This window comes from Dipodomys ordii, unplaced genomic scaffold (assembly GCF_000151885.1).
Source record: "Dipodomys ordii isolate 6190 unplaced genomic scaffold, Dord_2.0 Scaffold25, whole genome shotgun sequence".
Classification (NCBI taxonomy): domain Eukaryota; kingdom Metazoa; phylum Chordata; class Mammalia; order Rodentia; family Heteromyidae; genus Dipodomys; species Dipodomys ordii.
In genome coordinates this window covers 20,816,482-20,833,389 of record NW_012267241.1, presented here as the reverse complement: position 1 = coordinate 20,833,389, position 16,908 = coordinate 20,816,482, and the positions used below count along the sequence as shown (strand labels likewise).

General features: G+C 46.0%; 1 protein-coding gene across 1 annotated transcript in view; it reads left to right on the top strand.

Annotated features, from left to right (window-relative positions):
- Positions 1-16,908, top strand: part of Greb1l (growth regulation by estrogen in breast cancer-like) — a 130,663-nt gene that overhangs the window by 95,378 nt on the left and 18,377 nt on the right. The window contains exons 17-23 of the mRNA XM_013014823.1: positions 1,610-1,743; positions 5,550-5,889; positions 9,898-10,013; positions 10,828-11,072; positions 13,604-14,169; positions 14,387-14,489; positions 14,614-14,718. Of these exons, the coding sequence (XP_012870277.1) occupies positions 1,610-1,743; positions 5,550-5,889; positions 9,898-10,013; positions 10,828-11,072; positions 13,604-14,169; positions 14,387-14,489; positions 14,614-14,718 (1,609 nt within the window). The remainder of the gene's footprint in view (positions 1-1,609; positions 1,744-5,549; positions 5,890-9,897; positions 10,014-10,827; positions 11,073-13,603; positions 14,170-14,386; positions 14,490-14,613; positions 14,719-16,908) is intronic.

Sequence of the window (16,908 nt, the reverse complement as noted above, 5' to 3'; positions counted from 1 at the left end):
GGGTACTGATCTTATTCCTGATGCAGTCTTACTTCTTTTATCCTTGTTTTTTCCTTCCTGATTGCCTTATTTGTTTTTGTATTCTTGGTCTTTTAAAAGCTGCCTTATTTTTCCTTTGTAAAATAAATTGGAGAATGAGACTAAAATTCATGAACAACATGACAAGAAAATATGACTGAAATATTAATACAAGCTGGATATGGTGAGTGCATGCCCAAATCTCAGCTACTCAGGAGTAAAGGACAGACAGGAAGATCTCTATTTGATGCCAACCTGGGCCAAGTTAGAGACCTATCTGAAAAACAAACAAAAAGTAAAGTGGGCTAGAGGCATGGCTTATGGCTCAAATGAGTGCCTGCTTACCACTCAGGGTGAGACCCTAAGTTCATCCCATTACTTCAAAAGAGAAAGAAATAAGACATGTAGAGGAAGAGGAGGAAAGGAGAGAGGGAGGAAGGGAGAGAGAAGGAGGGAAGAGGAAAGCTAGAAGGAGGGAAGGAAGGGGAAGGGAGGGAGGAGAAGGAAGAGGGAAGAAGGAAAAAGAGGAGGAAGGAAGGGAAAGAGAATGGAGAGAAATGAAGGAGAGAGAAAGAGAAAGAAAAGGAAGGAGAGAAAAATACAGGGAAAAGAGGGAAGGGGAGAAAAAATGTAAAAAGAAAAACTGTAAGCAACAACAAAACTAAAACTAGATGCATGAGATATGAAAGCTTATTTAATATTCTGGGGCTTCTTCCTACTTTAAGGACAAGCAGCTTGTCCCATGTCTCAGGATCCTCTGAGGACACCCTTGGGTCATTTCCCAAAATAGCAGCTTATTTTTGTAGCAATGACTAAGTCATCATGAAAAGAAAAGGGCCAATGCTGTGTATTCCATGAAAGAGGGCAGAAAGGGTACACATTTTTTTGGGGGGGAGGGGTCTTGAACTCTGGGCCTGGGCACTGTCCCTCATCTCTTCAGCTCAAAGCAAGCACTCTATTACTTGAGCCACAGTGCCACTTCCACTTTTCTGGTGGTTTATTGCAGATAAGAGTCTCATGGGTTTTCCTGCCTGGGCTGGCTTTGAACCAGGATCCTAAGATCTCAGGCTCTTGAGTAGCTAGGATTATAGGCGTGAGCTACCGGCACTCGGCCACATTACATTTTTAACCTAATTTTTGAAATGATGAACTTCTATGAGTTATGTCATTGAATGATGTTAGAAAAGTTGAAACAGGAGATTTAGCGTTTTCAGAGTTCTGTGGATATCAAACATATCCAAATAGAGTGCTGCTTCCAGTAGGGAAAGATTAGGAGTTAGAAGCCATCTGTCCAGGTCTGTCTAAACCAAAACCAAAAAGAGAAAAGAAAGAAAACAAATCATCCCTGTAGTTACAATTTGCCTACAGAGTGTGTCAACACTCTGCTAATTACATACAAAATTCAATCAAAGTGAAGAGAGATGATTCAGATTTGGTATTAGGTCACATAACAAAACACAGTTTTTCTTTTACCTCCCAGGAAATAACCTCTTCATGTCTACCCCTTCACCCTGCCCCACCCCACACCCATAAAAACCACAACACACAGTATCCTGTCTTTATTGGGGATTTGCCCTGTGTTTTCAATCAGGAGGATGTGGGCTGTGAGGAGAAGCTGTACTTCGGCTTGAACGAGTACAGCAAGTCTCTGCAGTGGGGGGTCACCAGCCCACTTTTGAGATGCGACGAGACCTTTGAGAAGATGGTGAACACACTCTTGGAGAGGTAAGGACTTCTGCCCTTTGCTTTCGTTGTACTTGCAGATTGAAAATAGCCAAATACTTTTCTGTTCACATCATAGCAAGTTTGATAGAGCCCATGCAGATGACATGCAAAGCCAAATATAAATAGCTTTTTCCTAAGATGACCTTCTACTCCCATGAGTTTTCTATGGCTATCCCAGCCCAACAAAGGAAAACACTAACCTACAGTAAAATGGAACACCGCTTTTTAAAAAGAGACCTCTATCAAGAGACAGAAGGAAGTTAAGGAGCAATCAAAGCAGCTAGACATGTTCAGTTCTTGGCACCTTTTCTCTAGTCCCTGACCTTGAGGGCTGAAGATCAGAATTCTTCTGTCTTTTATCAGGTCTAACTTTGGAACTTTTTTTTTTCATTTCTGACCCTGAACCATGGACTCTTGAGTATGTAAAGCCTTTTATCTAACAGTGTCCCATCCTACCTTCTGCCCTAGTACTATTTGATCATCAACTATGGCCAATAAGGCTTTAGGCTGGGTGTTGGTGCTTCATGCCTGTAATCCTAGCTACTTTGCAGGCTGAGGATCACAGTTCAAAGCCAGCCAGGACAGGAAATTCTGTGAGATTCTAATCTTCAATTAACCACCCAAAAGCTGAAAGTGGAGCTGTGGCTCTAGCCCTGAGCACAAAAGCTCAGGGACAGTGCCCAGTCCCTGAGTTCAAGCCAAGAAAAGGAGAGAAGAAGAGAGAGGAGGGGAGAGAGAGAGAGAGAGAGAGAGAGAGAGAGAGAAAGACCCTGATTCCAATCACAGGTCAGCTATTTAATAATCTGTTCTATAATTTTGGTAAGAAACAAGGGAAATAAAAATGAGGACAAGTAGATGTATTTCACCCAGCAAGTTGTAATGCTGCCTCAGGAAAAAGGAGAAGCTCAGAGAAGGAGCTCATATTCTACAGCTGTTGGGGATGAGAAAACTGACACTATGACATTAATCCTTTTACAAAACATGTGATCTTAAATTTCCAAAATCATCCATGAGTCTCTCCTTTAAAAGTTTCCCACCTTGGGGCTGGGAAGGTGGCTCAGTGGTAGAGCGCTTGCTTTGCATGCTGCTTGAGGCCCTGGGTTCGATTCCTCAGCACCACATAAGCAAAAAGAAAAAAAGCCAGAAGTGGCACTGTGGCTCAAGTGGTAGAGCGCTAGCCTTGAGTTGAAGAGCTGAGGGACAGTGCCCACGCCCAGAGTTCAGGCCCCACAACCGGACCCAAAAAAAAAAAAAGGTTTCCCACCTTGGAGGGAATCAATGGGAGGGAATGGAGAAAAGAGACAGTATGGGAGGGGGAGTTGATGTAAGAGAGAGAGAGAGAGAGATGGGCTGGGAAGGTGGCTCAGTGGTAGAGCACTTGCCTTGCATGCATGAGGCCCTGGGTTCGATTCCTCAGCACCACATAAGCAAGAAGAAAAAAGCCGGAGTGGCACTGTGGCTCAAGTGGTAGAGCGCTAGCCTTGAGCTGAAGAACTGAGGGACAGCGCCCAGGCCCAGAGTTCAGACCCCATGACCGGACCCAAAAAAAAAAAGAGAGAGAGAGAGAGCGTGTGTGTATGTGTGTGTGTAAACACACACACAGAGAGAGAGAGAGAGAGAGACCCACTAAACTGTCAAACAAACTGTTTGAAAGGAGGAAAATAGAACAGGGGTGAACTTATTCAGAGCAAACTATACACATCGTGGAATTATCACAACAAAGCCCTCTTTTACTATTAATGTATATTAACTCAAAATACCACTTTTACCCATTTCATCTGCCAGCTTAGAATGCCTCTTTATTCCCCATAACATCAGAATTTTATAGCTTGGGGCTGGGAATGTGGCTTAGTGGTAGAGTGCTTGCCTAGCATGCATGAAGCCCTGGGTTCGATTCCTCAGGACCACATGAACAGGAAACGCCAGAAGTGGCACTGTGGCTCAAGTGGTAGAGTGTTAGCCTTGAATAAAAGAAACTCAGGGACAGTGTCCAGGCCCTGAAATCAGTCCCCAGGACTGGCAAAAATATAGCTTGTGTTTTAAGGAACTATCTCCTAAACTTCTGTTACAAGTTTTGTAATGATTAGAAATCTGTAGTTTAATGCAAACAGAGCAGGGAAACAATTCACTTGAAAAAAAGAAACATAATGCTCTGAGGGTGTGAAATGTAAATGCCTATATTTTAATGTTTTCTTTTATTCTAATTTCAGTTTTTCTACACAAACATAGATCATCCGTACTTCTCCAACATAGTGTCCCTAGGCTAATAATAGCTATGATTTATTGAGCAGCTGAAAGGACCAGCCCAGGATTAGTGAAACCAAGGCTTTCTTCACTTTGCCCCAACCTACTAAAACTTTACAGTATGTGAGGACATTATAGAGACCTAAATAAAATGAGACCCAGTTCCATAGCTGTCCGTTTGTATGATCTAAGACAAGTAGCTAAATTTCTCATAGCTTCTTATAAGTTACACAAAGGCAGTGGTGGCTGGAATACAAGTTACCTCTATTCCTTTGCCCTCAAAAGTCTTCAAAACCATGTAGTGTTGATGCCTCTGCCAGGCCTTTGACCCTGAGCTTTACTGTGCAAGGCTGGTGGGGGGAGGGGGGCTTGTGGTATTCTACATAGAATTACAAAGTGACACAAGGGTGACATTCCCCACTAGCTACCCACTGTTGGGTCGCACTTCTCCTGGCTGGCATCCAGAAAGAAAATGTCTTCACTCAGTCTTACCTTTTCAGACTTTAGGAACTTCTCAGCCAACCCTGGGCCTGGCATCTATCTTCTTGGCTAGTCCCTACCTCTTCGTGCTGTAAGTGGGGCCTCTTTACCTATTTGCACTTATCGGGTCATCAGGCCTAACTTCCTCAGAAAGAGCATCTACATGGGAGGTTTCTCTTTTACCTGCTCTGTAATGGTAAAACTTCCCACAAGAGCAAAACAGTCCCTTTACCTAGAAGTCCAGCAAGGGGAAAATAATGCCGCTTCCAGACTCAGATTTTCTCCTCTCCCTTGAGCAAGGAGGGTTCTGAGTAATAAGAGGCTACACCACCAGGGGGTGCTCTTTCCCCAGTCAGCTTCAATTTATTTTTTCACATCACTTTTTATAGAGGACAGTTACTGCTGTCTGCGGGACTGACCTCAAACCAGTAACACCTGTTATGCTTAATACTTCACGGATACCACAATAATGTCTTCATTTTCTTTACTGTAAACCTATATGTCATAAGGCCATGATACTGCCATTCTCATCCAACGGCACCAAGTAGAGGTTAGGATCCAGGGACCATCCAGCTTGACTGCCATCAACTGTTAACCTTGGGGGGGGGAGGATGGAAGGGGTAACATTGATGGAGATGAATTGTACTCATAATCTGACTCGTTGAATTGAAATTCCTTTATACAACTACAAAACATGTAACAAATAACCTACCTGGACCAGCATGCCTCTGAATTTAATGTGCATCGAGTTACCTGAGGGCCCCTAGTCAGCTACAGACCCTAGTTCAGTCATGTAGGGGGAAGCTCTGGTAGTGCTAACAAGCTCTCTGGCGCTGCTGGCCTGCAGACCACACTTTGAAAAGTGAAGCCCAGCTGACCACCCCTAAACCTTTTACATGTGCTTCAGCTGGCCCAACAGGCTTTGGAAAGGAAACTTCTCCTAGTGATGTGGGATCTCAGGTCTTTCTGAAGCTAACCCCTTCTCCCCCCCCCAATGTTTCATCTGATTTCCACTGCACAAGCTTTGCTGTTTCAGCCAGGCCTGCCTGTGGCTGAGTGCGGCTCCCCATGTTCTGTTGAAGGTACCCCAGATTGCACAGCATGGTCGTCCGCTGCTATCTTCTCATCCAGCAGTACTCGGAGGCCCTGATGGCTCTCACCACCATGGCGTCGCTCCGAGACCACAGCACACCTGAAACGCTCAGCATTATAGATGACCTCATCAGCTCCCCAGGAAAAACCAAGAGTGGGAGGGGCCACATGCTCATCATAAGGGTGCCCTCGGTGCAGCTGGCCATGCTGGCCAAGGAGCGGCTGCAGGAGGTGCGCGACAAGCTGGGTCTGCAGTACCGCTTCGAGATCATCCTGGGGAACCCCGCCTCCGAACTCAACGTGGCCACTCACTTTGTGGCACGATTAAAGGTTAGTAGCCGTCAGCTGTTTCTCTTCCAGAATGCCGTTTGCTTCTGTTTTCTAGAAACATGCAGTCTTCAGGGACATACGTTCTTAAGTGGAACTGGCTTCTAGAAATTCTGTGGAGCCCCCTAGCTAGCCCCCTCCCTCATTGCCATCCATGCTCCCCAGCGGCAGTGCATAAAATACAATGACCCAATCTGACACTATATTCCTTGACCTTGGAGATGCATCTTGACCTTGGAGATGCATCTAGACCCTGGCCCTGTTGTCTCAGGAAAATTTTGTAAAAGGTAAGATCTCTCAGACATGTGTGGGGTATCCCTTTGAGTATCCTCAACTCACTAATTCTTTTCTGTCCATCTAGCCCATCTGTCAGCCCGTGGCTAGTCGGTAAAGTATTCCGTTTCATCTTCACTTCTCACCTAGAGCGACTCCTAGCATGTGGACTCCCCCCAACTATTTGTTGGTTTCTTTCTACTTGCTTTGACTCTCAGCCCCCGGCTTTGGCTGGACTGACTTTGCCGGCTCTGGTACAGAGGGACTAAGTGCATGCCAAGTCCCTCACTGCCCCCTCTGCTCAGCCAGGGACTCTGCTTGTCCGCTACCCCTCCTTCCAGGCACGGATCAACTCACCTAACTCCCTACCTTATGCCTGGCTTAGGGTTTTTCTGGGACTTTTATAATCTATATGTCCTAGCCATTAAAAGACACGTACTAGAATACCCACATTCATATGGGTATGTTACCGAGCTGGCTCCTGTATGGCTGAGGGAGGCTGATGGAAACTCCACATTCTGCACACACTAAATCCTACGCTAAATTGGGCTAAGAAAAATCTAGCGTGGCACAAACTTAATGGATAGACATCTCAGGCAGAACCTTGTGGAAATCGCATTTCACCCTGGGCTGTAGTTTCCCATCTGTACAATGCAGGAGTTGGATTATATGACTTCCAAGAACTCTGTTTTAACATTCATAAATTACTTGGCAAACATAAACCTTTTTATTAGCTAACCTAAAGAGAATCTAAAATCCAGACAAATATCTCATATTTGCTTGGAGATAAGCAACTAGAACACACAAAATTGTTCAAAAGTGCCAATTCCTGTATTTAGTGGAAATTGTAACATGTATATTTCAGATATAGGAATATGTTTACCCTTTTAAGATAATGGTCATAAGCAGCATTGTCTGAATTCCTGGGATAAATAATAAAACTCCAAAAACCCCTTCTCACAGTGTAACTCATTGGGACACAGAGCAAATAAATGAGTGTAATGAAGAATTTTGAAAAGCAGATAATCTCCCACCTGTTCAAGGTGCAATAATGAAGGTGAGGCTCCAGGCTGGTTCTCCATTGACCTCGATTAAGTATGAGGTCATTTGTTTAGAAAGGCCAGGCACTAAGTATGAATCAGTGGGTTGTAAATAATGAGCCATTGTTTGAAAAATATTATTGAAGCTGTTTTTCATCTGACCGGCAGTGTATCAGAATCACCAGCAGGGCCATGTCCAAGGGGGGCCTGAAGTAGCTGCCTCTCAACACAGTTGTTCCCCCTCCATTTTGTGGATAGTTGCTGGGCATCAATCAAATAAAACAGCCTCATAGTCTCAAAATGATTGGATCATGTCTATACTCTGAACTCTGTATGAAATATGAAATGTTATTAGGACATTCACACCAAAGCATGACTATCTCTTGCTAAGTAATTCTGGTTGCTTTTTTCTGTATTATTGACCATCTTTACCATTCTCAGGATGGCACATTTGCCTATTATCTGCATTGCTGGTTAAAAAACAAACAAACACTGCTTCCTCTTATGATCTCAGTTTTGTGTTTTTCCATCCCTACCTGCTTAGGTAGTATGGTTAACCTTTAAGTATGACAAACACTTTGTCAGGACACAGATTCAAATATAAATAAATCAGTGGCTCCAAGAGGCAGGTGAAGCTTTCAAAAGATTTCAGTCGTCTTGAGACTTGTCTTATCCTGAAACTTGTCTTTCTGGTTGTCTTAAAGACCTTTGGAATAAAATCATCCTGAAGCCACAGTAGCAATATGCTAGGAAGCATTGTCTAGTATATCTGGCTAACTCATATTGGTCAAGAATAAAATTGGAAAAAAAAGGGGTGGGGGATGAAAGTGAAGTGTACTGAAAATAAATCTCTTTGTATAGCAACACATACCTGTGATCCTGTCATAAAAACCCAACCTTAATACATTGGGTAGAATCATGTTGGTCTCTGGAAGATTGAAACCCACTGGGTTTCAAAAGCATGGACCCAATGTGAAGGTCATAGGCAAAATGTTCCAGAATTACTTACTTTAAGTCAAGTAATAGGTAGATTCCTTTAACAAGAAATGGTTTAGAAAACAGATTTTCTCAATAGAAAAGTTAAAAATTAAACTTGCTGGAAGATTGGATTTTCTAAGGCCCCATATCTCAGACATAGCCAAAATTGTATTTTTTCTTCATTGGCTCTTTTTTTTCCTTTAAAAATTTATTTTGAGACAGTGTCTTGTTCTATAGCCCAAGCTGGCCTCAAATTCAAGATCCTCCTGCCTTCTAGTGTTGAATAATAGGTATGCACCACAGTGCCCAGCTTTCAGTGAGTCTTTTCTAAGTATCAGCATATCTTTTCTAAATATCAGCAAATAATAATGAAACTCTGTTATCTTTTGTTATATAGGTTTCTTCTTGTCCATTTTGTGCTTATGGAAGAATACTCTTCTATTTGAAATAAACCTAATTCTTGGGTATTAACACCTCTTCGCTCCCCAAAGCATGGTTAGAAGTGTTAGTTCATTTCTACATGGCAACTCCTGCTAGAAAGCTGACATAAAGTATAATTAGGTGCTATGCCTATAATAAGTAGAAAGTACCTTATCCACTTGAGATGGCCTATTTTTTCCTGTTCTAAAATAGAAAAATAACTGTATTATCTCTTTAGATTTGAATGTCTTTCAAGTTGATGGTGTTTTGTTCTACTCATGCTCATATTTTCACAATTGATGTTCCATTTATTAAAGATGTACACAAGTATGCTCCTGTATACCTGCATTAATATAATGAGAAATTGATGCTTAATACTATTTTTTTGCAGTGTCAGTACTAGGGCTTGAACTTGGGGCCTGGGTGCTGTCTCATAGCTGTTTTGCTCAAGGCTGGTATTCTGCCACTTGAGCTATAGCTCCATTTCTGGTTTGGGGGTGGTTAATTGGAGCTAATAGTCTTATGGACTTTGCTGCCTAGACTGGCTTTGAACTATGATCCTCACATCTCAGCCCCTTGAGTAGCTAAGATTACAGACATGAGCTACCACTCTCATGCTTCATACTTTATGAAGCCATGAGAAAACTGAAAACTGAACCACTTTCTAGTAAGGGCAAGCTGTTGGTTTTGTTTCCTTTCCCTTGATTCAGGCTATATTCCTTGTATGAGACTCTTTGGAGGCCTTAAGTCAATAATCATTTGTCACTTAGACTTAAGACTAAGTAAATAAGTTGCAAGAAGAAAAGAAAGAACCATCAGAACTGGCTGACTTCATCACTTTCTTGGTGAACATGTCTTTGTTGATAGAGTCCTTTTTAGTTCTGTTCTTGGTCATTTACAACTGAAAGTTTTCTTAAAAATCATTTAATACCAAAGTTTGCCAGTGATACAAGAAGAGTACATTTGAGTGCCTTGAGCCAGCTGGCTACTAGCTGGAAACGCTGTGAAGTTTGCATCACTGGCCGCATGTTCCACATTGTTTCTTTGGCCTGCGGGGTTAATGCATGAAGACTACTAAGATCTCCTATTTTATTCTATTGAGACAAAACCAAAAGGCCACATTCTCAGAAGTGCTTTGCAAATGCTTTTTTTATAGCAGCAAATTAAAATCTATTCCATTAGAGAAAGGTATCAGGAAGCACAGGGTGTTTGAAATCTATGCCTAGAAACCTTTGAAAAGGTAATAATGAGAATTAGGAGTTTTAGAGTTTGAACTTCTTCCTTCTGATCCTTTGTACAGACGTGGAGAGGAAATGAGCCAGAAGAATGGATCCCTCGGACGTATCAAGATTTAGAAGGTCTGCCTTGCATAGTAATATTAACCGGCAAAGACCCTCTGGGGGAAACCTTTCCCAGGTACCGTATGAATAACTGACTCCATTTGGAGTTAGCTGCCCAGCTGAACTGGGCATTTAGTTTGTTTGGCATGTCAGGGTTTCATGCAGGGACATAAGATACAGAGCCTTATTTGATTCTCTTTCAGCTTTTCAGAGAGCACCTAGTGGTTCTGGGAGTAAAACAGGTCAAATGCGGGGGAGAAAAATGGTTGTGTACAAGAAGGCTGGTAGCCAGAGAACAAGAAGGAAAACAGAAGCTAACAGGAGAGAGAGAGACAGATCAGAGACAGAGATAGAAATACAGATTTTTGTTTTGGATAAAATGCTTTGTTAATCTGCTATCGCTAAACCTCTCAAGGATCTCCCACAGACTGAAACGCAGCAACAATAAAAGCATCAGTTGAGTGCTTTTGCATGTGTGCCAGGGCATGCCCTAAATGCTGCCCATGCGTGCATCAGCATCAGCATCAAGCCTTGTACTGACTGGGCAAGCCAGCTGTGCTGTCTTCTTTTAAATCAGATTTTTTCATTTTTATTTTGTCTTCGCTGCCAGGACTGAATCTAGGATCTCACACAAACTAATGAAGCCCTCTACCACTAAGCTATGCCCCTTAGCCCCTGGCATATCTACTTTATACTTGAAAGAAAGTAAAACACAGAAAAATTAAGGCTGATGGTTGGTAGATACAGAGCTGAGATGTAAATCAGGCTTAGCTGGCAATAAAGCCGTGGGGTCCTCACTGCCTCATAACCTACAATGCCCTCCAGACAAGCGCAAACCCCATGTGCCTCAGCAGAGGGACTGGCCACCAAAAGAGTTAACTTCTGTGCAGGTCTTTGAAGTACTGCGACCTCCGGTTAATCGACTCGAGCTATTTAACTCGCACGGCTTTGGAACAGGAGGTGGGTCTGGCATGCTGCTATGTCTCAAAAGAGGTCATCCGGGGACCCACTGCTGCCCTGGACCTCAGTGGGAAAGAGCCAGAGCGGGCCCCTGCCAGCGAGAATGACTCCGAGGAGCTGCTCATCGACCTGGAGAGGCCGCAGAGTAACAGCAGCGCTGTCACTGGAACCTCCGGTCAGTACTCCTCCTCCTCCTCCTCCTCCTATCACAGGAGCCTTGGGTCAGTCCTCTCTCCTTCACAGGAGGAATGCAAGGAAGTAGGTGGGAGTCTGGAAGGCAGAGCCAGCTACTGACCCAACACTATAGCTTCTCCAGACTACAGTTCCTGGGAGGGACACAAGCAGAATAGCAGAACAGTCACAGCCTCTGTCTCTGGGAAACATTTGACCAAGTTTGGTAATAGGTTAAAGACAATAAGTGGATCTCATCAGTTGCAGCCTGCATCACATTTCCTAGTGATTCCCACCCTTATCTCTGCATGGTGGCTCTACAGCTCATATTTATACAAGTGCCCCCTTTTTCTGAAGCTGTCGGTTTGTGTCAAGTGGCTCGGTACCTGCACAGAGCTTTGAATGAATGAATGACTTTGGTACTTAGTGGCAAGTGTTTGTAGCCCACAGCTGCTCTGGGGCCACTGCTCTGGCGGGCAGTGGAGATCCACCAGGCAGCCTCCCACTCAAAGCATTATGTCTTATGCCAGGGCCTGGAGTTTTCTCCTGGTAAATTGCACTAGAGCAAAATACGGCTTTTGCTGATTATGAAAGTCATAAAACATTTTGGAAAACTTGGAGAAGGTATCAAAGTACAAGAATTAAAGCAAAACATAATCCAACCACCAGAGATAATCACCATTATTATTGATAATCACCATTATATGTGTTCTGCCTCCTTCCCTTTCTTTCTGCACTATCACTGAGATCATTTTGTCACTCTGACACACACACACACACATTTGTGTTCAAAGTGTGTTGCTCTTCCTCCTCTTCATTCTGCTAGCAGCTGTTGGATGGCTCTTTGTGGGAACTGAAGAGGCTGTTGCTGGTGGGGTCTCTCCAGTCATGACCCTAATTCTTAAGTGTCATGAGGCACTACCCCATCCTCTGTCCACAGTTCTCCTAGGTGTGTCCAGCTACTCTCCCTCAGCAGAGATCAGGGATAATCCTGTATTTCTCTACCTCCCTCAACCCAACTACCATCTAGAAGTTCCCCAACTTTCCCTCAAAGCCAGCTCAATACAGTTGGAGGATAGAAATGGAGGGAGGAGGCTGGGAAGGTGGCTTAGTGGTAGAGTACTTCCCTAGCATTCATGAAGCCCTGGGTTCGATTCCTCAGTACCACATACACAGAAAAAGCCAGAAGTGGCACTGTGACTCAAGTGGTAGAGTGCTAGCCTTGAGCAAAAGAAGCTCAGAGTGCCCAGGTCCTGAGTTCAAGCCCCAGGACTGGCAAAAAAGGGAAGGAAGGAAGGAAAGAAGGAAGGAAGGAAAAAAGAAATAGGAGGTAGGGCATATTGCATCTAGGAACACTGGAATACATATCAGGAGGGAAAAGATGGGGGGCAGGAGGAAGTCTGTCTCTTGGGGCAGGATCTGTGTTTCACTCCTCCTTTCCCTTCAACGCCCCTGCTTTGGCTAGTTCTGATCAGCTCATAAAAGGTAATAGTTTGCCCTTTGCTGTGTAGTTTCCTACCTCTTGGGCCATGATCACAACACTGAGTGTTCTAGACCTTAGCCATGGGCTTCCACTGAGTGTGGTTCAGAGTTGCTTGGCTTTAATCACCACCAGTTAACACTACTGTCAGGATCTCCCAAGGCTGGGATTTGAGCTGCGTGCCTCCTGTGTTCCAAGCGGGCCCTCGGTATAAGGAGCTTTAGGGTTGTCCTCAAACCAAATAGAAGCTTCTCTAAGGGAAAGGTACACTTAAAGTGAACTGGTCAAATCTGCAGGCATGGCCCTAGGGGCATGTACCTCCTCCTCTAGCAGCTCTACCTGCTGTCTCTCCTTTTCTTTTTCCACGGAGACATGGCCGCCTTAGAGTGGGAAGTAGCTGCACTATCTGCAATACCTCTGCAGCCAGAGGGGTGAAGTCCTCAGTTCCACCTCGGCCAAAGGCAGCAAATGCCCCGTAGGGGACTTGAACTCAGCACCTGTACCCATCTGGGCCTGGTGGGGCTGGGATGGCATCTCCTGGAGGATTTGAGGAAAGAAGCCGAGCAGCATCAGGAAAGTGACATGGTATCTGGTCTGGTTAGGAGCCCTGCAGGCCACTAGCTGCAGCTCGGTGGTGAAAAGGTAGTCACCTGAGAAGGAAGAATCAGCTTTCCACTGGGGTCTCCCATTGTCCAAACCCACAGAGAAGTCAGGGTAAAAACTGGAATGGAGGGTGTGGAGACCAAGGCAAAGATGACTGACATTTTGCAAAGGTAAAACAAAAACAATTACAGTTCAGCTACTAGTCAGGCGCAAGGACCCATTGTTCCATGATCTCGGGTGAGTTGGGGTTCATTGCAGCTGCCACCGGCTCTGTGACTCTCTCGTTGGTCTGCTTGTTGACGTCTTCCTCTGTTGAGTGGGTCCCTTTGGAAATGCAGATTTCCAGCTTGTGTTTTGTGTGTGTGCTGTTCCCACTGGCTTTCCTGGGCCTCGCCTCCCTTCTTGGCGCTGGACGGGGCAGGCCGGGATCAGCTCTGTCCATCCTTTCTCAGGGTCCATCATGGAGAATGGAGTGAGCTCCTCCAGCACAGCCGACAAGCCCCAGAAGCAGCCCCGGACGCCCAGCCTGCAGAGTCCTGCCCCGAGCCTGGGGCTGGGGGAAGGGGTCTCGGCCAGCGCGGGGGAGACCCTGAAGCAGGAGTGTGACTCCCTGGGCCCCCCAATGGCCAGCAGCACCACCACCCCCAAGCTTTCCTCGTCCTCCTCGGGCGCCCGAAGCCTGGCGTGGCCCGGCCAGCCCCCCAGAGGCTACAGGAGCCTGGACGTCAGCCTGCCCCCGGTGGTGATCTTATCCAAGGCGGCCTACGGCCTCCTGGGCGCCCCGAAGGATGGCAAGCTGCCGTCCTCCGCCTCCCTGCTGCCCCACGCCGATGTGGCGTGGGTGAGCTCCCTGCGGCCCCGCCTGCACAGGGACACGAGCAGCGAGGAGCAGTCCCTGTACTACCGCCAGTGGACGTCGGCCCGGCAGCACCACGCCGACTACGGCAACCAGCCCGACCCGGCCTCGGGGGCCCCGACCTTCCACCCGCGGCGGCTGCTGCTGACCGGACCCCCACAGGTAGGCGTGGGCCAGGTGATGGGCAGAGGTTGGGACACTGTCCCCAAGAAGTAGAAGAGCCAGGGACCTCTGGAGAGGGGGTGGATGGGTGGCGCAGGGCCTGGAGGACTCCTTCAGGCCTGGCAGCCGACCAAGCGTCCAGCTATGACATCTCTTTTCTCTTTTCCCTCCCTTCTCTTCCCCTCCTCCCTGACCTGCTGAAAACCATTTGCATCAGGTTGGAAAGACTGGCTCCTATTTACAGTTCCTCAGGATCCTCTTCCGCATGCTCATCCGGCTCCTGGAGGTGGATGTGTATGACGAGGAGGAAATCAACACTGGTGAGTTTCATGGCAAGCACCCCACGGGAGACACTGAAAGAACTGCAGTCGCTCCCACTCCTGAAGTGCCTCTAGTCCCTAACTTGCCTTTATCTCGTGAGTCCATTTATCTCCCCGACTTCAGGAGGCCAGCAACGTGCTGGACAAGGGGCCTTTTTCTTTCTTGTTAGGAAAGTTCACCGCTACGATGGTTATAACCAGTGTGAAATTCAGTTTGTAGAGTCCAGCTGTACGCGGCCAGGGGGGTACTGGTGTTTCACACTCTAGACACCAGTCCTTGGTTGCCTAGCTGGAGGATAGCCTGTAAACCTGTCAACGAGGCCTGGGGTTACTGTCATGAAATGAAAGCTCTGTGTGCAGAGCTGACCTAGACCCGTTCCCCTCTGCAGTGAGGGGCGGATGGGGCTGGCTGGCCAACCAAGATCCTTTTGAGGACGGTAGTATAGCCCTGGGTTCCATAGCCCTGGGTCCCATCCTTAGCACCCTTCCCTATTGAAAGGGACTGTGGGGAGGCAGCCAAGGCAACCAGGTGAAGTTCTTCTGAAGGTCCTCAAAGATAGGCCCAACAGGGACTCCCCTTAGCATCTATTAAATTAGTTCTTGGAAATTCCACCTCACTTGCATTGTGAAGATAATACGGTTCTGTTCTCTAACCCACACAAAGGACTGATATAGTTAGTAGTTCTATTATGGCTCCAGTCCTGTTTCTACATAGGAATTCATATCTATGATCTCTCTCTCTCTCTCTCTCTCTCTCTCTCATACACACATCTGTATGTAATCTCATCTTCCCACCCCAATTTTTTTTCTTGGGTCAAAACAGGCTAGAACTCAGAGCCTGGGCATTGTCTCTTAGCTTTTTTACTCAATTGGTGCCCTCCCTCTGAAGCCACACCTCCATTTCCAGGTTTTGGGTGGTTAATTGGAGATATGATTCTCATCGACTAGCTTCAAAATAGGAATCTCAGACCTTGGCCTCCTGAGCACCCAGCTTCACGTGTCCTTTTGTCCCTGGATAAGCTGTACTACATCCTCAGCCCCACCACAGAGGGGAACTAGAGCTCCAGGACAGCTGGAAAATGCCACAACCCTGAAAGGGTTTTGCCAGAAGGGGAAAGCTCAGGAAAACCAGCTGGAAGCTGCGTCCTGTATTCCTGCCAGCTCTGCCACCGGCTCCTTGGCACCACAGCAGAGCAATGCCCTTGATTTTACCTGCAAATCCTGCCACAGAGGAAGGGACCCTTTCCCTCTCTGTGTCACTCTGGCAGCTTCTGACATGGTCTGATGCACAGGGGAGACTTGGTTTGCTTCTTTTCCTCATTTTGTTTGTTGGTTTGTTGGAGGGGAGTGGCTAATTGGAGATCAGAGTCTCACAGACTTTCCTGACCCAGCTGGCTTCAAACCCTGATGCTCAGACCTCAGCCTCTTGAGTAGCTAGGATTACCGGTGTGAGCTGCTTCTCCCTTATTTAAGTAAGGGCTAGCATAAAGCAGCTATGGAAGGGCACAAACACACCTTCACTACAACACGCTTGAAATTTTTAACAGAATGCAAACTTCAGCTCAGAGTGTGAAAATAATGTAAAAAATAATAGCCATACTTCCAGTTTTAGATGTTTTTTTTTAAAAATTCAAAGTGTATTTCTTCCCTTGTCTCTTTAGGCTTAAGCTGCTATTTGATCTTAACATTTAATACCATCTACTGGACACATATCATGTGTTTTAGCACTTGCAATATACCATTCCTAATGCTAATAAACCTGTCACTTTGAGGAGTAAGTTTGGTTGCCTACAAGTATGAAGCAGTACCAGGATTCAAGTCCCAGTCTGGGGGCTCACGTATATTGGCATGCCTTGGTTGGTAGCTGGTGCCTGAGTAGTAAAAAAAAAAAAAAAAACAGTATTTCCTTCCTGCTAGCAGGGCTTGAACTCAAGGCCTCACACTTTCACTTCGCTTTCTTGCTCATGGCTGTTGTTTCAACACTTGAGTCACACCTCCAGTCTGGCATTTTGCTAGTTAATTGCAGGTGGAGTCTTAGAGACTTCTGCCCTGAGTAGCTTTGAACCATGATCCTCCAAGCTTCAACCTTCTTATAAGTTAAGATTACAGGTGTGAGCCACTGGTGCACCCAGCTAAGAGGTTCTGGGAGGTGAGGCCTGAGAGGTGTGTTTGGAGTGCCAGGGTGATTGTAATGTGCAGCTGATGGACATCCTAAAATTTCACACCTTAAAACCCCACACCTTAGAACCCCACACCTGGGCTGGGAAGGTGGCTCAGTGGTAGAGCACCCTGGGTTCGATTCCTCAGCACCACATAAGCAAAAAGAAAAAAAAAGCTGGAAGTGGCGCTGTGGCTCAAATGGTAGAGCACAAGCCTTGAGCTGAGGGACAGCGCCCAGGCTCAGAGTTCAGGCCCCACG